The sequence below is a fragment of the Micromys minutus genome (genome assembly GCF_963924665.1).
Source record: "Micromys minutus genome assembly, chromosome: 20".
Taxonomy (NCBI): Eukaryota; Metazoa; Chordata; class Mammalia; order Rodentia; family Muridae; genus Micromys; species Micromys minutus.
The window spans coordinates 4,188,416-4,213,948 of NC_137955.1; the positions used below are offsets into that span (position 1 = coordinate 4,188,416).

Here is a 25,533-nt window from a genome sequence, read left to right on the forward strand (position 1 = left end):
TTCTCTCTAGGCAAGGACCCAGGGAAGGTGGTCTGGGTCATTTCTGAGCTACTCGTGGTAACTTTACATCAAGGAGTCAGGGAGATGGGAAGTCTCGGATATGTAATGAATTAGAAAAGGAGGAGAGAGAAATAAGACTACTTGGAGCATTTAAGATGCAAATGGCTGAGGAGGAGGCTGGGTATGGTCAGGCATGCTGGTGAGCCCAGCACTCAGAGGCTGAGGCAGAATTATAAAGTTTGACCTGCGTGGCTATAAAGGAAGACTGTTTAAAAAGAAGGAAGGGGAAGAATAAAAGTGAAGATAGAGAAGACTGGCTGGATTTTTCATTTCCCACCACAGGCTAAAAAGGATATCTTTAAAATTCACTTTTTGAGAAGACTAATGATAATGAACAATTTTATGATATGCGATAAAAAGAAGTTGGAAAAAAAACCCAACAACAACCCTCTCCTATATTCCAACTTTAATGACCAATTGAAGGGAGGTAGTTAGGATTAAATGCTATTAAAAAAGGAAACAACCTTTTCCCAAATAACACTAATTTCCCCTCTGTTATAGTAGCAGGCATTTTTACAAGCAATTATCAGAAGATAATGACTGGGAATTTGGCCATCTCATTGCTCCTAGGTGGATGTAGCTGTTCAGGCACAGACGCAGCTTTGCCTGCAGGTATCTCACTCTCTGTGGGCAAGACAGATTTACCTTCCACATACTCCATGACCATGCATAAGTGACGCCTTGTTTCAAAGGAGCAATACATGCTGACCACGAAGGGGTTCTCTGCGAAAGTCAGGATGTCTCGCTCCACGAAGGCCTGCTGGATCTGGTTCCGCAGAATGAGGTTTTGTTTGTTGATCTTCTTCATGGCAAACCTCTGCCGGGATTCTTTATGCCGAACAAAGTATACTGCCCTGGAATGGGAGGTCACAGCAGGAGAGGAGGTAAGGGTGCTCGGAGGACACACACCACATCAATCCCAGGCTCTCTGGTTCCGAACAGCTCCAGCTAAGCTGCCACAGCTGTGCTGGTGACTTAGTAATATCCCATTCCAAACCCAAATTGACTTTTTCAAAAGACATTTTTAATAAAGATCACGCATAAAGCATCATATTTGCCTTTGCTGATCCAAAAAGGGGGCAGCAATTCCCAGAGTGAGTTATTTCCCAAGAACTAGCTGATGTTTTCAGTTTTTCCACAAACAAAACAAAATCCGATACATAAATCAGAACTGGGAAGAATTAACAAAATTACATACAGATCATGAGCGACATCCTTTCTAGCATTAGACATATGTTAGGCACGTTTTCTGGACTGACTAAAGCAATAATTTTCTAAATGACACTCTTGGGATCTGCAAAGGGGACCAAGGCTTCTTAGCGTCCCTGGTCTCCAATTGAGAGTAATTACTTCCCATGGAATCTCCTGATGAATGAGAAACTAGGATATACGAGAATGGTCGGCAACAAACATATTTCCTCTCTGCAGACTCCACATGCACCACCCTCTGTGGGCTCCTGCAGCAAATGCATTTCCCAACATGGAGGGTGAGGGGACTGAGAGGCAAGCCGAGAAGCTGCATGTCTGCTCCCCGCACCTTCTGGCCAAGTTATGAAGCAACTTTATAGAAGAAAAATGACAGGCCTGGGCCACATCCAGTCTCTGCGATGGCCTGGCACAGACAGATCCTCTCTGCTGAAAGACAGTGAACCCCCTAAGCACTGGATGATATGGAGAAAGGGGCACTTAAAAAGGCAGGATCCTAAAATCCCTAGTAAGACATGAGCAGTAAGGAAAGGCCTTGGACGGCCCCCTTCCTTCCAAGTCACTCCACTTGTTATTTTCATGGAAGGACAGGTTTGGGCTTCCAAGAAGGCAATGGTCAAATGACGTAATCCCTTAAAGGGCCACTAAACATTTATATAAATATTTATATGTATAAATATGAGTAACAGGTTATACATGCTGACCTTAAACCAAAGGCATTGATCAAATAAAGAATAATGTATCTAAAATGTCACTGATCATGGTAAACACACACACACACACACACACACACACACACACACACAAATTGATATACCTTCTGCAAACAAGGAGCTATGTGAACTTAGATGTGTTTTCCACTAGTTTGCTCAGTAATGTCTAACAAATGGCTGGCTGCAAGACAGGCTGGGACATTCTGTTCCCTGCGGAGTCAATAGCTCAGGGCATATACTGATTAAGTCTCAGTATAGTCAACTCTGACTTAACCCTTTATTACATATGGGGTCAACTGGGGTTTGCTTTTTCTTTGCGACCTGTGTTTGTCCTGTCACCGTGTCGCCCTCTTGTCTTGGTTCAATGTCACACATTTGTACTCTTCTATTAGCTCTGGCTTTGCTCACTCCTTGTTCCCTCTCTTCCTTTATTTGCTTTTCTAGTTTTTTGCTCACCATATGGTACAAAGGAAGGGCTCTTGATGACACCCCTCAAAATAACTCACTGAGCAGCATAGTCCTTTGATTCTCACCATAAACAAAAGCCCATGAGTCAGTTGGCTGGACATCTTGTACACGTAAGTTAGGGATCTTCTGTAGAATGCCTCAACTCAATGCTGGGTTCCTATGGGCTGTGTTTGTTCCCACACCCGGTCTATTGGTGACACATGACAGCAACATTAACTAATTCAGGCACATGGGTCTGACATTCACCATCATTCTTGGTTATATAACCAACTGGAGGCCAAGTTGGGCTACATAAAACTCTGTTTAAAAAAAATTAGCTAATTAAAATAAACAGTTAAGCCAATTGTTGTGATTTGAATGTTAAGTGTCCCCAGAAGGTGGTGGTGTCAAGGGAGGTTGTGGAGTCTTTAGAAAGACGTAGCTGGGAGGAATAGAGGGTGGCTGGGGATGGAGGGAAGAGGTCTCTGCTCCCTGGTTTCAGCCACTTGTAACATGTGTGCTGCAAACTGGAGGGAGATCCAACCCCTAGAGCGCCCCCTGCTGTGCTGGACAGAGAATCCTTCCACCCTTAGGTGGGCTTCATAGTAAAGAGAAAGGCAGCTGGCACAGGACTAACAGTGAAATCTCACTATGACCATAAGAAGTCCTGTTGCTAATGTGTGTTTTGGAAGGTCTCAATAGATGCAGCTGAGTAAGTAAAATCCCTGTTTGTTTAGCAGGAATGAGCTTCCCAAAAGCTGCCCAAACATTTAGAGACCTGCATTCAGACTGCTGCAAGTTTCAGTTTCGCCTTTAGCCTTGGGAAGCAAACCATGCATTTTAAAAATGGCTCATGTCAACTGTCTTCAAAGACCTCAAAACTATACATATGTAGGCTAAACTTAAATGCTATTGTACATGTTTTCCTAAAGATTTCTCATTGTGACCAATTTTAAAATAACTAACCAGTTAGTACATATTTTTATATCTGGTGACAAGCTCTTATTTTATTTTCATTTTTTTTTTTTTTTTAGAACCACTGATTAGGATTAAAAAATAAAAAATCTCTGTATTGAAAGCTGCTTCCTCTCCGATGGAGGCCAGATGTGAAGACAGTCACAACGAAGAACGGAAAATAACTTGGCCGACTCCTGAACACAAGATACACATTGGTAAGCAATTGTCATTAAAATGGATTTGTGAAATGGGACATATCAAAACATAACATGAAAATGCCATCTTCTTATCATTGCTCGTCCCCCTTTAAGTCAACTGGATTACAACATGTCTTCCAGCTACACAGTAACTTCAATGCTGTGTAAGCCTTTAGGTCCATATTCTGAATGTCACACTCCAACTCTTACAAGATGGGTGCTTGATTCTGAGCCAAAAGTTCATTAACCAAGAGTAGATTAGAGTATCTAATTGAGATCTGCTGCTGTTGAGTGTTTGTTGGTCATTTCTACAATGTTGAGCATGGAACACAGAGCCTTGAACATTTGGACAAGCGATCTACCATTGGGCTATAGCCTCTGCTTCCAGTTTATTTTATGTCCTTAGTTTCTGACGTTTCTGCTTTGCTTTTGGGGTATTACTTGGTTTTTGAGAAAAGGTTTTCCTGCATAGCCTGGATGTCTTGGAACTCACTCTGTAGACCAGGTTGGCCTTGAACTCAGAGATCCACCTGCCTCTGCTTCTTAGTGCTGGGATTAAAGGTATGTGTCACCCCCACCTAACTGGAGCAGTATTTTTTTAATTGCTTAATTTATTTTATAAAATATTATTACAGCTCACAAAATTTGTTACATAATAATATATGATAAATACACATTTTTTTCTTTTCTCTCTTTTTTTCTAAGAAGGACTGAGGCTTCCACATTTTGCTTTCCTTCCTTTTGAGCTTCATAAGGTCTGTGAGTTGTTTCTTGGGTATTCAGAGCTTTCTGGGGCTAGTATTCACTTATCAGTGACTGCATATCATGTGTGTTCTTTTGTAGCTGGGCTACCTCACTTAGGATGATATTCTCTAGTTCCATCCATTTGTCTAGGAATTTCATAAAGTCATTGTTTTTCATAGCTGAGTAGTACTCCATTGTACCACACTTTCTGTATCCATTCCTCTTTTGAAGTACATCTGGGTTCTTTTTAGCTTCTGGCCATTATAAATAAGGCTGCTATGAACATGGTGGAGCATGTGTTATTATATGTTGAAGCATCTTTGAGGACCCAGAAGTGTAATAACTGGGTCCTCAGATAGTACTATGTCCAATTTTCTGAGGAACCACCAGACTGATTTTCAGAGTCATTGTACCAGATTACAACCCCACCAACAGTGGAGGAGTGTTCCTCTTTTTCTGCATCCTCGCCAGCATCTGCTGTCATCTGAGTTTTTGATCTTAACCATTCAGACTGGTGTGAGGTAGAATCTCAGGGTTATTTTGATTTGCATTTCCCTGATGACTAGGGATGTCGAGTATTTCCTTAGGTGCTTCTTGGCCATTCGGTATTCCTCAGTTGAGACTTCTTTGTTCACCTCTGTTCCCCATTTTTTAATAGAATTGTTTGATTATTAATGCTAAAACTTATTTACTAATAACTGTATCTGCCACATGCATCTTTCCCTATATAGTGATATTTTAGTTCTACATACATTAGCAGAGAGCAAGGCATCGAGAAAGAGACCCAGAGTAGGAACACAAAGCAGAGGCAGAGGAACTGATGGACAGGTAACTCCACTATGCATGTCCTAATGACCCAACACTGAGTTGTCTACTAAAGTTCCTAATTCTTTGTAAGGCCATTCTGTCTCTTCCTCCACAGGAAAGCCCAAGAGTGGGCGATGACATGGTAGAAAGGCAGCTGGAGACTCTTACCCTCTGGGAGCTGGGCATCCTCTCTGCCTATGCAAGATAAAAAGAAGTAAGGCCCATGAGAGGGAGGCTGCAGCCCATTGAACACCTGCCCCATTGGATGCATGATCCTAATGCATGTGAAATCACGAGACTCTGAAAGCCCAGTGCACAAATGTGAGCTGGAAGGTCCATAAGTGGACTTGGGCACGGAGAGTAGGCAACCATAGCTAACTGGTGAATGGATGTGTCAGCTTGTGTCAGTTTGCATTCATGGGTCTCACTAGTAAATGTCTCTGGACCCTTGAGACATGATAGAATAGTGTGTATAAAGGTCAAGAAGCAAAGTACAATGAGGGAGAAATGTTGCAACTTTTAAGTATTTTAATTGAATCTTTTTTTTTTTTTAGCTTGTAATAAGAGGATCGGGAGTTAAAAGCTAGTCTATATAGTAAATATGGGGCCAGTCTGAACTACTGAAGACTCCATTTTGACCCACCCAATCCAAAGAGGAAAAAAAATTTTTTAAACCTCTTTTGAGGTTATGGCTTAAAAGTCCAGTCAATGTTCAGTAGCATAAGTTAGGTCTTTATTTCTCCATTGGGATAAGAGAAAGTTATAATCAAAGGATAGATGTAGAGAATTGAAAACTCTGCCTGGCACCAGAGGCTCTGTGTACCTGAGATCCTACTCCACAGACCAGTAGAAAAGGTATCAACTACCACCAGGCTCTTAAGCTGAGAACACAAACAGAGAGACCAGCACATACTTACCAAAGTAGCATTACCAACATACGGTCAGTGAGCACAAGGCTCCTACACCTTTAGGGAAGACAGAGTCTGTATGTCTCCCAGACCTGATGTAAACAGTGACCCTCTGTTACAGATACCAAAGACCGTGGCAAGAGCCTAGATCCTCCACCTTCTAAAGGTCTGTTTGTTAACTAGCCTGAAGATTACATCAGGGCTGGTTGAACTGACAGGAGCAGCTCCATTCCAGTTTTAAATTAAAAAATAACTCAGATAGAAAGGAAATCTGTCAGAATGTAATGAGATATTACTTCTGAGAAGAGGGGAAAATGATGAACCGAGGCCCTGACAGGCAGCTTGTGAGCCCACTAATGACTTGGCCTGTATCCTGGGTGTTTACTAATTCACAGCTTGTTTAACTTCTTGTATATTCCCGACTGTTCCCCAAAGTGTGATATACCTCATCTACTACACAATGGTTTAATTGTACTACAAATGAGTTTCTTCAACCAATTAGAACTCCAGATACCGCTAAGATACATGCCCACGATTTCCCTGTCTCTTTCTGGAGTCATTTCCCTGCTGACAATGGATGCGGATATGCCCCAACCCCGTGCCTGTGGGGTCAGCCTGCTGGCTGATTTCTAAGAATGGCTGAGGTCATCTCCAGAAGGACGAACACCCACAGAACAAGCAGCAGCGTACAAACATCACACAGCAGAAGACTGTCGGCGGAAAAAGCGTATCTTGCAAAGAGATAACATCTAAAAGCATATATGGGCTGCATCAAGAAACATGCCATTTGATATAATCCCGAAAGCCAGTGAGGCACGGAGAAGGCTTAGCTCGTTCTTTGCTAAGTTAATGGCGTGGAAAATATTAGAGGTGAAAAAAACAGGAAGGAGAAACATCCCTTGTGGCATAACAGAAATCACTGTCTCATCTGCTCCTACGTGAATAGATGGCAGTAAACGTCTGGAGATGATTTATCGCTCTCTGTGGATATGCAAATAGACCTGGGATTAACACTAAATTAAGACAGAACTGGTGGGCAGTCTGAAATGGATCATATCAGTTTGCGCGTTTCACTGTCCTTCCACCCTATTTACTGGTAACCCAGAATTTACTCTTCACAATTTACTACTGCCATTACTTACACCTTGAGAAAGAAAAGGTGTCATAGAAATAGATCAAAGAATTCAACAAGAGAAAAAAAAAAAATCAAAGGTTTCTATCACAAATAATAAATGTTTAAAGAAATGAAAAGGCTAGCTATGACGTTACCATTACACACACATTGAAATACGACTGTTACAGGGTACTGAAGTGTACAGTGTGTATGTGTAAGATTACAAAGGTGTGTGCAAATGTCAACAGATCACAAAAAAATAACACTAAAAAAAATAGTAGTAACACAAACCTCTAATCCTAGCTCTCAATGGGTGGAGGTAGGAGGATCAGGAATTCAAGGTTATCCTTGGCTACACGAGACACTGTCTCACCATTTTTAAGAAAAGAAAACCCATTTAATCCATTATAAAAAGACATACTTATTAATAAAGGAAAAGGAAAGAAAAGCAACAAGAGTTTAGTGCCCGCTAGAATCCTCCAATCCATTCGAATGAATTTAGAATATAACTCTTTTCCTTCAGGAATAAAAATGGATCAAGGAAGAAATTCTAGTCTTTCATTCAATTTAGTAAACATGCTAGTGTAAGAAGTCACAGGTATGTAGTGCTTCGTACAACATAATAAATATGATTTCAACCAAGTGCCTTTCAACTCCAAGCACAGATTAAGTAACAGAAACAGGAATATAGAACTTTTGTCTTTTACTTTATGAAATCTTTCTCTCCACTCTTCCTAAGCCCGAGGTCACTGGCAGTGCCTTCTGTTGGATGTTCAGAAGTGATTGTGACTGCATGTCACTCCGACGTGGGAAGAAGCAGCCTTTGGAATGCCAGTTCCCATGCAGCGCTCACTTATCATAAGATAAACTGCAAACCGAATGCTGCCCTTCACATGTTACGTGTGCCAGAGAGCTGGGCGTGCAACACTCACCCATACGCTCCATTGCTGATCAGTTTAATTGTTTCAAAATCACTCTCTCGGGGTTTCCTTCGAAGTCTCAGGGAAGTATTTGAGCTCTGGGGAATGGAATGTGAAAGTTAAAATACAGTTCAAACTTTGGGGAAATTACCACAATGTGCTGTTTAACTTGCCGAGGCATGGCGTTCCGACTTAGAGGGCCTGAGAGCAGCTGAAAGGATCTGCCTGCCTCAGCAGTGAGCTGTGGCTCCTAAGGATTCCCTGTCAGCTGTATTAAGCCCGTGTTGCTCAGAGAGGATAGGAGAAGGTTTTGGAAACATAGCTTCATCCTGGTCCTACCTTTTAACACATACCTAAAATGCCAAACCTTTCTTCTGCTTTCTGTTAGACAAAACAAAACAAAGCAGGCCCAGACAGCTATCACCAGGCTTGTGGGAAGAATGTGGTCTCTCCGTTTCTGACTAGACCTTATCTTTTCCATGCTGTGGCACTCTGTGGATGGTAGGTGACATTTCTTAGTGTGGAATGCCTGCCTGTGTTAACCCCTATATTAGAAATCTTACTATTTCTTAAATACCAAAATTCTAAGTTTTAGCTCTCTAAAAAGTTTAGCTCAATGAACAGGAGTAACCTCACTGTTTTGATTAGTAGTCTCTTGTGGCACATTCACCTCAGCAGCTTTGCGCCCTCCACAGGGACCAGGATTCAGAAGACCCTGTGGGGCCGAGGTGTGTACACGTCTCTCCCGTCAGGGCGCCATCTCTCCACTCCTGCCTTCTACTCATCTTTGGAAGGCTTACTAGCCAGTTCCTTACCTTCTTCTCTGCTCCATTCCTTCCTCATCTTATCTCTACTCAGGAAGCACATCCATTCCCTGGCCTCAGAACTACTTGACCTCCTCAATTCAAATAGCCACCTGTCTCTTGCATGTCCCCTTGGCCTCTGGCCATAGGACCCAAATCTTACCATCCCTTCCATGGCTTTACCTCTGGACCATCTCATTAACTCTTTTGTCACCCAGACCTCCACTGGAAACTCCCTCCAAGAGCCTGAATGGACAGATTATAATCACTAGCTCTATGGTTCTTCCTAGAGATTTCGAAGGAACTGCAGTGACAACAGCAGCCATACAACAAAATTAGCATAGCAGCTGTCAGTCGGCATTTAACTCTGGGTCACTTTCCTAGCCACCAAAGACTGGACATTTCATTTAGCTTGTATCCAGATGGAGAAACCAAGGCTCAGACTAGTAGGCACACTTTGTAAGAGGTAGAGTTAGGTTTCAAATGTAGGCAATCTGGACGGAGACTGTTCTCAAACCCCAGACTACAAACACTTCACCTTCCTAGCCACTTGGATTCATCCTGGCTTCTCTAATGATACCACTTCACAGAAGAATGGCCCCAGTCAGCAGGGCATTTTACCAATGCCACTGAAGCTGCCTCTTAACTGATTTCCCTATGGCCAGCCAGCCTGTCTCTGAATCCCAGGCACATTCCAGCCATGGCTCTGGCCAGGTTTACTCCCTCCTCCCTCAGACTCACTCTCTGACTCAGTTGCTATCCACTACCCTTAAAAAGAAGGCCGCCTGACAGCTGTGAGCAGATGCTATTGACTAGTCCCCCAGCTCTCCGGCTCAGAAGTCGTCTTTGCTTTTAGCCCTGAGATACACTTTGTGTCCAGAGCATTCCTCTGTCCCTTCATGTCTTACTCATTTTCCCCATTTCAACTCAATGGCCACACCCTTGAAAAAATCTTCTGGGATTGGTCCACTCAGAAAAATCTATTTCTGGAATGGTCCCCTGGCTCATGGTCATCTTTTCTTCCTGATGTTATTCAAGCTCAGAGTTGCTATTTTGGTGCTTATGATGTTGTTTGTGTAAATGTCTGTTTCTCTTAGGAGGCACTCAAAGTATATACCATAGAAAGACAGTAAACATTTATGGAATAAAGTAATTAACACAGTTAAAATTCTCCAGATGCTCAGAAATAGAAAAGAAGCCAGCATCATACTCCATCAGGAGAGATACTCACACTCACTGACTCATCCGTCTCCGGCGTCTCTGCTGTTCTACTCTCGTAATTCCCCAACTGAGCCATTTCTAAGTTTAAAACAAAAAGGGAAGAAGGAAATACTCAATTTATATAAGACAAAGCCAAAACAGAAGAGAAACAAACTCTCATTATTTAAAAGGGAGAAAGAAAAAATCAGCCTATAAACCAATACACACACACGTTATACCCTCAAAGGCAATAACTGGCAGTCAGTATTTTAAACATGTACTAATGACACTTTCTCTGGATCTCAATTTTATGATGAGCCAGACCCAGAAACATGGAACACAGGACACTGGGCCTCTGCTCCAGTGAGCAGTAGACTCCAGCTCATGCATACAGTCTAGCTTGCAAAGCCTTGGGTGAACTAGCAGCTTTGTCCTTAATCCAAGAGAGGCAAGTCTTCCAAGGGCTTGACACACAGCAAAGATGCATCATTGGCTACAATTTCAGAATGATTCTCAGATCCAGGGACACAAAGAATTTTTCCAGAGGCAGCAATAGTGGTGGTACCAGGGGATAGAGGATGAAAATCCCAGGGTTATCATGTCTTAGCTGAGAGAAATTTTAACCTCAGGTTCTTCTGAAAGATGTAAGCAGTATTATGTCTTAGACCATTTGTGGGTATTACACACACCAACGCATGTGAAGCTCTTAGCATATTCACTAATAAGTTAAATGCTGATTGTTATTTATTAATTACATTGTACAGAGTAGTCAATTCTGGGCTGGATGCCACAAGCTTGACACAAGCTTAAGTACTTCCCTGGTGGTCTAGTTAAAATGACAAAGACATCTAGTGTCTAATTGCTCAGCCCATGGTTTGGAGAGCATCAGTTGAGTTTGTTTGAGTAAATGAGAAAGTCTAATTTATTTAATATTCATTTTTATACTGCCTTTAACACTTTTCTTTTTTCTTTTTGTTTTATGAGATGAGGTTTCCTTGTGTAGGCTTGGCTCTGGAGAACAGGCTGGCCTGAAACTCATAGAGACCCACCTGCTTCTGCCTCCTCGATGTTAGGATTCAAAGTGTGCACCACCACCCGGTCAGATTTTTTAAATAAAGAATAAAAAAGAATTTTCACCAAAAGCATTTTTCAAAATTGAATGTGTTAACAAAAAATTATAGTTTTTAGCAGTTTTGAAAGCATTTAAAATTGCTCTTTGGGCCTTTATGTTATGTTTGTGTTGTGGGGCAGTGATTATTCGTAACTTAGAGAAAGCAAACCACACGGAGTCTTGCCTTTAGGTGAAAATGGATAAATTTATATATAAATGTATAGATTCCTAAACAGCAGTGGCACGAACTTCCCCATTTTAAATCCTGGTGAAATAAAACTGTGCGTAGAGCAAACGGCTTGGAGCACAGTGTCATAGAAATAATTCAGGCCTACAGTGTGATGTGCATGTTAGATACAGAGACTTGGACAAACTGAAGTGCACTTGGTTTGAGGAGATTTCAGGAACTGAGACATTATTTGGTACTATGTAGCAAAGCAGCCATAGACATGTCTATGTGAGAGGCATGTATGGTGCTGGCCCATCACAAAGTCTGTCTATGAATTTTTACTTGATTTTATGAAGACACAAGTGACTTACATATTTGCACAGTCAGGGTCATAACCCAGTCCTACATAACTCTGTCCTACACCAAAGGACACACATAGATTTGTCCATTTTTTTGATGTTAACAAGAAAGCAAAGCAAAACTTCCAGAGTTTCTAATCAAATTACCTGGAGAAGTCATGTTAAGTATTAAAAATATATTGAAAGACCTTTCTTAGAATGACTCTTAGAAAGCTATTAGGAGTAGAAATAAATTCCTAGTGATAAATTTACACTATTCAACTCAAATGTGCTGAAGATCACTACTGTTTTGTTTTGTTTTTTAAATCAGATATATGAGAGGGCACCACATTATTCATGTGTCAAAGTGACACTTAATGCCAGAAAAAACTGCACAGGGCTCACTGGCTGACAAGCCACAGGCTGACGCAGCCTTAACTGCACTGGGGTGAAGAGTCACTCTAACAGGCTTTGACAGCCTCCTCGCTTCAATTATTTTCATAAAAAAAAATTAAAAGACGGTTCTCTTTTAAATAGAATTTCGGCTAAATAACCATTATCTGGGAAATCCATATTATTTGTAAGCAGTGGGTAGTAATGGGATGGAACCAAGTGTCAGCTTTTGAGGCAGGAAGCTAAGCCATCATTTTGTAATGCCTGAAGAGATTTTTTAAAACTCATCTAAATACCATTAAACATCTGCCCTTTTTATTTCATTGATTTAAACCATTTCTGAAGACTCGTGATTCAAAAAGGTAAAAATGGTAATTTAAAAGCCATGGGAGAAAATCTCTCCCCAGGGAACTCTTCAGAGAAGCAGTCACCAGCCTCTGCAAGTGATGAATCTGTTGTGGTGCGGCTTTCGGTACAGTGTAAATTTATCTGGCATTATCTCCCAGTAATGCATGCATCATTTCACTAGAAGCAAAGATAAGATGTCCGAAAGAGCAAACCAAGCGGGGAAGATGGGAAAGCCTGGGTCAGAAAGCAGTTTCCTAGCTTAGGACAGGAAAAAAAAATTTCTCTGAACCAACATTTACCTCCATCACAAAAAACTGAACAAGGTAAACACTGTCTGCAAATTCAATTTAATGAACCAGAAAGATGATTTGGAATGAGGGAGCCCATGATAGTTCATGAGTCTTTCGGGGTGGTTCACAGACTAAGTGCTATATATAAGAATATCAAACAGAGAACCAGAAAAGGATAGGAGGATATACCAATATTAGATTTATTTATTTATTTGGAAAAATGAGTATAAGATATTCCTGTATTTAATAGAATTATATTTTTCTTCATGGAAATCAACCACACCCCACTTACAAGCTCTGAAGGAAGCATTCCTCTTTACCTCTGGCTCTCTTTCAAGTGTGACTGTTTTTCACGCTTACTTAAGATGAGTAAGCTGGAAAGGTACCTATGATCTAAAGTCAGCTACTCTAGCTGCATTCCTCCTAAATTAAATTTAAATGTCAGTTTTAAATGAATGATGATTTCTAGCAATGCTTTAAAAATTAAAAGTGCTCTCCAGAGTAACCCCACCGAGCTTTGCAAGAGAAGGACTCAGGGAGGGTGAAATCCAAGTGCTTCTGGAAGTCTCCAGTCCAGCAAGGCCAGCCCTGTTCTCTCCTCTGTACTCAACCATGGCCATTTCTTTTCATTCCAACTGGCCTCCCCACAAAGGGGGCTTTTCAGAGAGATATCCAACATGGGAAAGATAAAAATTGATCATGAAGTTCTTCTGGATGTCACAGTCAGAGTGAGTGATGGGCAACCCCACCTGCACTCACCTTCCAAAGGGTCCTTATTGAGCCCCAGCTGGCTGATGATGTACCTAGGAATGTCAGTTTTGATTCCTTGGCCTTCTTTGGCATGGCCTTCCGCAGCTTCCAACAGGTAATAAAATTCTTCAGGATCAAATTCCTGCAGGCACAGATTAATAGTTCTCTGAGTCAAAAAAGGTCTGAGGTTTTATTACATAAATCTCACTCTCAATGAAGGTGACATAGTGGAAGTTTGCATATGAAGAGGAGGTAAATGCCTAACACAGTATAGAATTCTCACTTCATCTATGGAGCCTACTCATACACCAAGGCCATGCTCATATACAACTGGCAACCTAAAGGAATGACTATGTCCAGTCTTCCCATTTCTCTGTAATGTCACGTCAAAGGTAATGTGTTCTGTTAAAGACCAGGACCCCACTGGAAAAAAAATAAAAGTATTGTTCTTTTCTTTCTCTTAAGTTGAGGTCCCAGTGTGTTGCCTAGATTAGCCTCAGACTCCACCTCAGTCTTCTGAGTAACTGAGACTACAGAGGCATAAGCCACCCTGCCCAGCTTGGTTTGCTCCCTGAGATCCCTACTGTGTCGCATCAGGCGCTCTGTGTGTTTATGGAGCTATGAATATTTCCATTTCATAAAACATTATGAATGTTAATTAAAGGAAGGATAAAACCAAAGCACCTGAGACCAGATACACATCGTGAGTGACACTGAAAGCTGTTACACATGGACAGACATTAGTAGGCAGCAGAAGTTGAAAGTGAATTTTCATACTGTACTCATAGGCCCTTAAAGACTATGTTCAGAGTATCCAAATTTGTTTACAGTCTCGACTGCATTCTCAAAGTATTATAAAACCAAAAATCTTGAAAGAAGAAAATGATCACTGGCCAAAAAGATGCAAACATGAAAGGTAGCTAGTGTCTAAAAATCTCATCCCTCCAGATGTGGGTGATGCTTTGCTTTCAAGTGGGTTGCCAGATAGCACTTATTTCTAACACAGCTTTAAAACAATAATTATAGCCACAGGTCACCATACCCCTGACTTCCTTTGGTCTGAATCTTAGCAATTCCAGGAACATGAGGCATAGTAAGCATTTAAATTAGCTGTGGCATAAGGTTATCATGCTGAAATAGGGCCAAGCATATTATTTCATGATCATCCTTCAAGTTTGACCAGAATGCAATATGATTGCTGCTTAATAGCAGCACCAACGCCAGACTTCCTTCTCAAAATTGGAGGAGACAGGGCCACATGTGGATGTTGTCACAAGTGTTCACATGCTGCAGGCCTCTTGACTCTCTCTGTTAGCACCTGTCGTTGAAGTTAAGGGAAATCAGAGCTTTCCAATGGCCGCTACTTTCCACAATTAACAAGAAATAATGGAGTCACATCCAAAGGCAACTTACCAAGCACTCTAATAACCGCGCTGGGCGGGCAATCACAATTAGGATCTTTCGGACTAGCTGCTTAATAAATGCCAGTTCTCCACTTTCAGAGCGATCATGAGCCTATGAAAAAGCAGTGATCAGAAAGATGTGAGAGAGAGTTCCACTAAGTGGGGGGAAAAAAATCAGCAAAGCATGCTAATTAGCCAACTTAAAAAAAAATCAGAAATTACGTGACTCAGAAAACACTCTTAATATAACTCTAACATAAATGTACTCTATCAGACATGTATAGTTCTATTAGCTAACATTTAATCGCAAAACTTTGATTTATTATGCTTCAGAAATCAAATGTAAGGATAAGGACTGTTAATGTGAGCCATGAATGAAGGAGACATTAGATTTATGACCCACTAAGAACAGGGCACCAGCAGTAGCAGCTGAACAAGAGCTTAGCCCCAGCTGACGGAACATCTTAGACATTGGTGGCTCAGGTAGAAATGGACTGTTTGTTATCCCAGGAATCTAACATACCTATGAAACGTAGTTCACACACACAGTATGATTAGCCTGCCAGGGAGTTATGCTACCACATGTGGGATATATATAGTGTCACAGCAACTGTTAATGATACATTGTTTATATTCAGATACACATATAGACTCAACAACACCCACAGAATGAATAATCCCCAGATATTTAGCTTAGCAAGACTAAATTGGATTAAGTACTTGATAAATTTTATTTTACGTGTTGCCTGAGCACAATAAATATGCCAACAGCAGAGCTTACCTTGCTAATAGACACTGACATTTTTTATATTTTCTTGAATAAATCTGGCAATACAACATTAGAACTGGCATAGGATACAATTTGAATGGAAACTATGTGTGTTTATTTTTTAAGGCTTCATAATTTTTAAGGTTTTTATAATACAATTTCCTAAAAATGTTGGGACAGAACCAGCATGTAGCCAGAACAAGATATAATTTCAGATGTGTTAAGAAACATTTTAAGGGCAGGAGAGATGGCTCAGTGGTTAAGAGCACTGACTGCTCTTCCAGAGGTCCTGAGTTCAAATCCCAGCAACCACATGGTGACTCACAACCATCTGTAATGGGATCTGATGCCCTCTTCTGGTGTCTGAAGACAGCTACAGTGTACTCATAAATAAATTCATAGAAGAAGAAGAAGAAGAGGAGGAGGAGGAGGAGGAGGAGGAGGAGGAGGAGGAGGAGGAGGAGGAGGAGAAGAAGAAACATGTTTGATCATTCTTGTGGGTGTTCATCAATGCCAAATCCTGCCTTCAAAAAAGCATCAGATAAAACTTAGAAAAAAAATCAATGTAGTATGTCTACTACATTTAAGCCAACGTGGCAACCCACAGCTTGCATGGAGAGAAAAATGAAGAACTAGCTTCAGAATATGATGTGTTCTGTATTTTTAGAAAAAAATAGTGCACATATCAAACACAAACACAAACTACCTTTAAATTTCTTTCTAAAGTTTGTTTTGCAAGGAAATACAATTAATCCTCAGAAAAGTAACATATTCTCTTTTGTGGTTCATCACCACTAAACACAAATCTTAAAAGGTTGAAAGACAAACAAAGCCTATCTAACTTCTTCATGACACTTTAGGTAAGATGTTCCTATAATACTTGCTGTTTATGGATCCACAAATGTAAAGAATATGTAAATACTGAAGTATGCTTTATTGCTTTTCTCCAGAAAGAGACCAGTCTATTCAAATGGGAAAGGGTTTGTTTCAAAGACCATCAAAATGATGACATGTTCCAACTTTTAACGCGCCAGCTATGTCTTACTCCAAGACATATAGTTCTATTAGCTTAAATAATATTTATTTACAAAATTAGTGAAGGCTTCACTAAAACAACCATCAAACAAACAGCACAGTGTGAACAGGACCTGGCTTCCTGGGGTGGGGCAGCAGCAAAGGAACTACAGAGCCCCGGAGCTTGTACTGTTAAGTACTGGCCACTATTAAAAAGCTTTGTGGGTTCCAAGATGGGGGTCGAGAAGGATGAGTTGGATCCAGGTGGGCTTTATCGGTGTTAAGTAGCTATGAACATTTAAGGATTTTATAGGTCTTATATCTCAGATAGAAGGGCAGTTTGTATCTTTGTCTATTTGATGTAATCTTATTGGTTTGTGGATTAAGAGTTTGATATATAAATATGTATGAAAAGCTAAAAAAAAAAGAATTAAAAAAAAAAAAAAAAAGAAAGCATTGTGGCCCAGATTTGAGAGTATGTTAGAGCTTCCATTGTGGTTTATTTTCTTTAGCTAAATACGACTCAGTGAAAAAGAGACTCGAGAAATAAAAGCATTTATCTGAAATTGACCTAGATCCTGGCCTTTAAAAGGCATCTGGTAAATCAAGCTCTTCAAACTATGGAGAGATCTGTGCCTTGGGTTCTGACAGTGGAAATGTGGTGAGGAGACAGGATTGCTAGGCTCAGAGTGTCACATCTGGAAACGGACAAGTGCATGCCAGAGAGGCCACAGCATGCTCGTATAGCTCTATTCTCCCCAGAAGGGGCCTGCTCCTCACAGACAGGTTTGCATGCTCTGGACAGATACTGGCAATGTGCCTCTAAAGGAGACTGAACTGTTGCAAATTACTGAAAGAAACTGCATCTGTGAAGAAGTGCAGAAGACATTCTTACTCCCTTCCAACAATGACCTTCGGGCCACTGGTATATGTGCTTCTCTGGCTCAAAGAGAAATTTCTCTAAAAATTAACCTTTCTCATCTGTTGTACCACCCACTCAGAAGATCCTTGAAATGCTAAGATTAATTTTTAATTGCCATCAAACAATCTGCTATGTCTGCCATACATTAACAAAAATCTAGGGTAGATTTCTGTAACTCCGGATATTAATTCTGCCTCTTACGGAACTGTCTCGAAAGGACAGAGCAAAACTCAAGCCTAAGGTGGTCTTTATGATGCCATCTTGTATTCTGGGTGGCCCTTTGGAGTTCAGGAAGAGGAAGCTCATAGAAGCTAACTATACAGAGGGCCCCCTGGTCTGCTGCTTTCGAAAGTATGCCACTGTTGATGAGATGACAAGGAGCACAAGAAGAAATGTAAGGAAATACTTACATTATTTCATCAGGGATCAAATACTTTAACACACTTCCAAATGTGTTCTCTTCCTTCTTCTCTCCCTTCCAAAATAACTGAGGAGTCCACAAATACCAGACACTGAGCACTGAGCTAGGCACCAGGAAAGAAGAGATAGCTTGTGGTCTTCAAAGAGCTCACTGATAGAAATGTGAGGCTTCCCTCCCTTCCTGCACAAATCTTGTTAGAATGCATCATGGCTAGACAAAACAAGCAGGAAATATAGACACAGGCCACACTATGGGGTTTGTCTTAGGCTGAATGGAGCAGGGAAAAGGGTTGAGTTATTCTCAGAACTGAACAGATACATAGATTTGAAGGGTTAGGTTTGGAAATAAGTCTGGTGAAGAGGAGGATCTGAGCCAGGTAACCACAGAAGAGAGAAAAGCTGGAGAACTGAGGAAGAAGCAGGAAGACGCTAATGCTGCCTGATGCAGAGAAAGGTTATCCTAACTCAGAATCCTTCCAACTGCTAGGGATATGGTGGTGGTGATGATCATGGGGACAAAGTCCTAGGTACTCACAGCTCTGGTTAAGAAGATGCTACATCTACCTGAGTCATGTTGGGGTTACCAGTGCCACTACAGCAGGTTAGCCCAGTCCAAAGATATACAAGAGGCAGGCGGACACATGAATCTCAAGTCTGATAGCAAGCTGATGGTCTGAAATGTACACTGAAATTCCAAAGGACTGTCATTCAAGATAACAGATAACAAGACCACTAGTGTGGGGAGGAGAAACAGGAGAACACAAATGAGACTGGAGAAAACTCACTCACAGAATTGTGGACCGGAAAGGAAATCTTTATAAGAAACAGGGAGAAATATCAGAAAGTCCCAAGATGAAGGGCATATAGTCAAGGGCTAGAAAGGAGATTGCTGTAGGCACTGCAGTAAAATGGGCCTGCTCCAGAAAACTGAAAGTAAGGGCACCTCATGTGAGGTGTTGAGAAGCCATTCATGGGACACAGTGTTTGGGAACCTCTACGTGTCATATCCCACTATAGCTGTGTAAAGAAAGCATTTGGCTTTGCAGAATCCTTATGTCCAGTTGACATATGGTCTGCAGACTAGTGCCAGTCCATCCATTACCTTCAGTTGTGTGGTGGGCACAGCACATGGCAGAGTAGAAGCCTTAGCAGCTCTGCCGGCAAGTGCACATGGCCAAGACACTCACGTGCACAGGCAACTCCCGGCACATCCCCTTCCAGCTTAGTGGCAGAACTGGTAATGTCAAGCGGTAAATGACTAACAGGCAAACCCCAAACTAAGTATTTACTGTCGTCAGAGACCGGCTAGGGAATGCACTTTCCTAGTGACATGTGAGGAGTGGGAACCACGAAGAAAATGCTAGTGGGGCGTTTGGATGAGGAAGGAAAGAGAAATGGCAGCTGCCAGCCAGAGAGGCACCTTCTTATCCTATGAGAACACAGCCATTTAGGGAAAAAGACTGATGGATTTCTCAAAAGTAGGAATGTTGATATTTTCCTTCAGTTTAGTAGGCTACTTATCCATTCACTCAGAGGGGAAAAAAAAAAAACAACACCACGATTACATTTACACGGATATAATTTATGCCCTAGGAGATATGGAAATACTATAAATCCACACATAGGTTAAATAGGTTCCCTGTGTAGGCTTCGTCCAATCAGTTTCAGTCAGAAAAGCTGTATCATACACAAATTCCATTCTACTACACACATTCCCTGCCCATTGTAGGTGTTATCAGGAGCGAGGCATGAGGGTGTTGGGCAGACAGGGTCGTGTGTTTATCTGTCATTTTGAAAATTGGATATTTTGTTAGAAGAAGAACTGATATTAAGGAAAATAGAAGTTTCCAACTTACTACCCAATACAGCATGCGGGTTAATAAACAGGACACACAGCCCAGTAGGCGAGAACCGTTTCCATTTAGCTTTATTAGATATTAAAATTGGATAGCACCATCAAATAACACACATACACTCGGGCAATTTATAATGTTATAGGTAAAGTGGTGGTGGGGTGGTTGCTTAAAAGTTCTTCACAACCCACTTATCCTAGAGTCATAGACTGTTGGGTCCCAGGTCCCTAGAAAGGTGATTGCATTAATTTTCTATTACTGTCCATAATAACCAGAACCAACTCTTAGCAAGTCCATGAGGTTTGCTTGCATGCCTGCTGTGGGGTACCACCCCTCACCAGCACAGCACACTTTCCTGGGATGTAAACTCCAGCTTTTAGGGAACTCCGAGAAGTAAATGGTTTCACAAAAGTATTTTGCCCAAGAGCAATGCAGAACAAATCAGAGAACTACATGCAAAATAAAAACCTGGTTCCTACCTCCTGTAGTAACTTATCCAGTTTGTGTTGCAGTTCAAGAAAGTATCTTGATGTGATGAGACCCTGGTGGGATTTATCCAAACAGTCACGAGCCAGCTCGATGATCTGATGGTGGGTGAAGCTTAGCACTCCATCTGCCAACGGGAGAACATTGTCTGGAGAGTAGCTGGTGATGATTTCCTTCAGACGCTCTTCCATCTGAGCCGTAGCCTGGTGGAAGGAGACACATACACATGTGTAACACAAGGAGTCATACATGAGCCACACAATGGGCACTCTTTCGTTTTCAGACTCTGGATTGCTAAATAACATCCTGAGAACTGCATCTGAAAGAAACTTCATTTGGGGGCTGGAAGTATAGGTCACTGGTAGAGAGCACTTGGCTAGTTTTGAGTGAGGCTCTGTACTTGGTTTCCACCACCACTACCACACTACCACACTACCACGAACACACACACACAACAAAAGAAACTTCACTTCTGCATGATATGATCATGGTGCAAACACATAATTGTGCATTAATGGAAGCCCACTGACTGAACTATACTGAAAATGAGTGTAGATGCTGGCTATTAATGCTGTAACCGTGAACCTCATGAATCACCAACACGTGCACCAGTCTGGCAAGGACAATGTCACTACAGGAGAATGTGCATGTGTCGGAAAATTTTTCTAGAGAAAATTCCTGTGCCTTCCACTAGCAATCTAACATTGCTATATATACACATATATACATACATGCATGCACACATGCATATATACATACATAGATATGTACATAGAGAGGGAGATGGAGAAGTGAGAGGCACCACCTTACCATATAGCATATCGATAATAAACATTTATGGCATTGAAAAATTGTGTTCCTGGCCATCAATTCCCCTTATCTGATGCTTCATTTTGCCCATGTAAACCTCTTGAAATAACTCTAAGCATGTTTTGTGAAGGGCTATGCTGTCATGTTAGATCATAAGCTCTTTCAGACTGGTTATCAAAAAATATGATGTATTTCATCAGCTGTTATTCGAGCCAAGTGTTTGTTTTCGTGACGAGGTTCAGTGTGTCAGGAGGAAACAGACAACAACTTTATCCCGTAATGCATGGGCAAGGGGACACCCCTCACAAAACAGATCTACAGTTTCCTTTCCAACCTTCATTTTCTTCCCCGTGATGGCCTACTTGTTAATCAATATGCCTGGCTTCTATGAGCTACATAGGCAGGGAGACTCCCTCTCCCCACCCTACTCTCAACATTGAACCTCATTAACCAGGCATGGTCAATACCTGCTTTCCTGGTGGGCAGGCGACATGTGATAAATAGGGAATATGGAGCTAATCAATACCATCAATGTTTGGTCCATTACAAGTCATAAGTGCTCTGCTCCTGGTCTATGAACCCCAAGTGCGTCCTTCTTCTGCTTCTGGCAACAAAGGCAGAGGTGGCAGTCTGTGGAGAGGTGGCCTTTGCCCTGTTCTGCAGAGCCACACTGAGGAGAAGGCCTGGCAACAAGCCTTCTCACGCCGCTTAGGTCTCATTCCTTTCACCAGTTAAGGTGTGGAACATGACAGCGTATCTCTGCTTCTACATGAAGGTGCTTAGAGAGGGAGATGAGAAGGGAAACAGGTTTAAAAAGGGAACCAGTTTCAGACCACAGGATATCTGGCTTCCGAGGAAAACCATGTGGTCTTGACATTGCACAGCAATGAGGAATGAGTCCAAAGAGTGGGAAGGATGAAGGTCCCTGAGGGCAGGACCTCCTCCCGGACCCGTCAGGGTCACTGTTGTGGGGTATGCACCAGCAACACTCATCAAACAGAGCAGGTGCTCGCTTCATATTCGGTGGGTTTCTCTGTCTAGGAAGGCTACAGTGTACGTAACGCAAGGCATTACCAGGCTGAGTCCTCACTTCCTGTAACAAAACTACCTTACACAGGCGAGGCCGCTGCCACCCACTTACTGAGATGCCAGGCATCTTAAATTCCATCCATTACCTTTGGGAATCTTTCTTTGTAGACATGGTTCATCATAATTATTTCATGGTCACAGCAGGCGGGGGAACGTCCAGGGCTGCAAGCAAAGCAAATTACCCTTTTAAACCCGCCGCAGCATAAAATGACAGTCAGTTACATCGGAAGTGCTCTGCAGCCGTCATATGAGAAAGTGTCTTAGATGAGAAATGACACAGGTCAGTCAGCAGCATGCTCGTGGACAGGATACCATGTGCAAGCTCATGGAGTGCAATGGCACAGAATAATTCTAAGTCTTGGTGCCCTGGCAGAGGATGTCCTTGTGGTGAGATTACGCCAGGCACATGGCACGAGCTTATGTAGCGGTGGCAACCAATCAATAAATTGCAGTAGCAAACAAAATGGGTTGGCCGCTAACATCAACATTCAGAACATATTTACCGGTGCAATTTCACACTTCCATCAGACACCTGCGCTCTGCCACGCACCACCGGGAGGGCGGAGGGCCTTCCGTGGAACAGGTGCTCTGCTGAAACCCATTTTCTACTCTAACAAATGTTTATTTGGGATGCTGAGGTAGGCATTGCACACAGTAAGAAAACAGAGGCATAGGACGGCTTTGTGCTTTTCGTACATTTGCCACTTTGTGTCTGGCAAGATAGTTGCATAGTTTGGGGAGCCCTGTATTCTTGGCTTAGGTTAGATGCCCTGGAAATTTACTTTTTACAGAAAATTAAAAGCAGAACCTCTTCAATAAGCCACAGTGACTCTAGATAAAGTAGAAAAAAAATTTTTCTTTTAAATTCTAGATTTCAAAATAAATCCCCATATCCCACAATTATTAAATTAAACCAGTGTGGGTTTCTTTGAGACTAGTTTATGATGCTCTATGAACAGGAACATACAGAGGAAAACCCCCTCCTAGTAAACGTCCATGTTGAACTACATGCCTAGCATACTTAGTTTTAAAGACTAAAGCTTTAACAGATGGGTATACAGAATTCTGTTTCACTGAGATCTCATGATGAGGAGACACACGTCCCGATTCCCTCTACTAGGAAGACCTGATGCCCAGCTTCTGGGTGGGTTATCTGTCCTACAGAGCAGTCTCCGCTGCAGGAAGGACCTTCCTATGGTGACTGGATCTTCCCAGGCTACTGATGAAAGAAGGCCAATGACTGACAAACTGGAGCAAGGGTATAAGCGAAGAGCCGAATTAGTCCACAGGTATCCCAGCCCGCGGTGGGCTGAGGAGGATGTGACTTCTCTCCCCATTCATGAGAATCCCCAGAGCTTTCTCATGCTTTCTCATGAATGTTCTGGATCAGCCTCCTGATTGGGGATACTTCCTTCTGGAGATATTACTGTGAAACCTACAGTTGAAAGCAAGGCAAGAAGCCAGCCCTATTCAGTACCCAGAGGACTGCCTTTGCCAACCACAAAACATAGAAGCCACAAGTCTGAGGAACATCACTGTAAAGAAAATCAGACTGGGTGGGAAGATGGAATAAGACCACAGTGGGTTTTATAATATGGAATTGGGGGAAGCTATCTTTCCATTTATTGCACCAGCATTAGGTGACCTTGAACTTTCCATGACTAGACATTTTTATAGACAGTCCATACAATGTTTGTGGCAACTGGTGCATTGTGAAAACTTGAAAGAAATATAATACCCCTCTGTGTTAATTACCGCTCTCATCTACAGGTGGAATACCACACTTCTACTTGTGACAATTCCGATATGGTAGAAAACAAGAAATTTCCGTAAACACCCGTGTACGTCAGGTCTACATACCTGAGACTCCGGGACCTCGGACGCATGGGCGTGTTCCTGCACCGGTTCTCAGTGGCAATGCTTTCTGTAGTGCAGAAGTGTTTGGACAAGAAATGCAGTTCATCTGGTGTTGGCTGGTATGGTAACTGGTGCAACTTCTCCTGGGAGGAACAGGATGACTGAAAGAAAGCAGACTAAAGTTAGGAGACATCTTCAGAAAAAATTCTGGAAACAAATCAGAGCGTCAACCGCAGGCAATGCCGCCATTTTATGCTGGTTCCAGGACAACTAAAACCTAGATAAACCAAGTGACTTCTGTCTGGGAGTTTCTCGTGCCTTCCAGATGTCCCCACCATTTGACTGAAGCTTCCCAAAGACAGGATACTCTCTGGGTTATAAAACCAAACCTGTGAGATGGACAAAAGCCAGTTAAAACCTAAGAAGAGACTCCAGCTGCTGTTGTCAGCAGAAAACCTCTGACTTGTGAGTAAATGATACGTGCTGTGAGATCATAGAAAAGGTAATGAAACCTTCCTCAATAAAAGCACAGTGCTCTTCCGTGCAAATGCCACCCATGTGTGCTCTGGGCACAGGGAAGGACAGAACTGTTTCCCTTTCCTTTCCTTATGTGGGGGTAGGTGGGTAAGGAACAAGAACACACTGTTGCTTCTCCAGTGAACAGTTTTGGTGCTGGTCCTGGGGCTTTATCCATCACTCTAGATTTACTTCTTAAAAATCATCACTCAACGTCTGGAACGTGATGGTGCGATGAGTAGCTAAGAACAGGCGATTTTTAAACAACCTGACTTTGGGAAATGGGCAATGGAGGAACTGTTGGCTTCATGGTTTAGGGATTGATAAACTCAGCAAATCAATGCTAATAAAAGAGATTGAGAATTTCTGAGTACACGGAAACAGGGCTAGGATACGCACATGTTTGAAAGATTAGTCATTTGCAAATGTCAGTTCAGGTAGAGGTTTGCATTAAAACAAAACAAAACAAAAGAAGAACAAGAACAAACCCGTCCTTAGGAGAGAACACCTCCATAAACCTCGAAGTACTGCAGCTCAGCAGTGCCGGAAATTAATGACCAGAGATTACACCCTGAGTACAAAACGCCTTCTAAGTACACAGTAAGACAGACACGGGTTTTTATATTGTAACGAGATTATTTTATAAACCATAAAAATGAGAACACAAGAAAGAATTATGAGATCAAAGCAGAGCTTTATTCAGGGTAAATAGGCACTCTTAAAAATACTTCCACTATGAAAAAAAAAAGAAATAAAACACAGGAAGTAAATCAATTCTGAGAGTCTGGAAAAGAATCATAAAAATGGACAGGAGAGAAGAAGGGTGTGGTAACAGCAAAGATAGGGAAATTAACAGACAGGAAAATGGGAGTTACACAGAGGGCTAAGGATGTGGCTCAGTGGTAGAAGGCTCGCTTCA

The 25,533-nt window shown here is 41.9% G+C and overlaps 1 protein-coding gene across 3 annotated transcripts in view; it reads right to left on the reverse strand.

The window, feature by feature from the left end:
- The window catches only part of MAST4 (microtubule associated serine/threonine kinase family member 4), a gene marked incomplete at its 5' end in the record, with an annotated part of 555,822 nt that overhangs the window by 38,766 nt on the left and 491,523 nt on the right, over positions 1–25,533 (reverse strand). For all 3 annotated transcript variants that reach the window (XM_080933665.1, XM_080933667.1, XM_080933666.1), the window contains 8 exons: positions 706–914; positions 8,086–8,171; positions 10,108–10,175; positions 13,485–13,617; positions 14,889–14,990; positions 20,336–20,545; positions 22,328–22,403; positions 24,102–24,259. In XM_080933665.1, the coding sequence (XP_080789791.1) occupies positions 706–914; positions 8,086–8,171; positions 10,108–10,175; positions 13,485–13,617; positions 14,889–14,990; positions 20,336–20,545; positions 22,328–22,403; positions 24,102–24,259 (1,042 nt within the window). The remainder of the gene's footprint in view (positions 1–705; positions 915–8,085; positions 8,172–10,107; positions 10,176–13,484; positions 13,618–14,888; positions 14,991–20,335; positions 20,546–22,327; positions 22,404–24,101; positions 24,260–25,533) is intronic.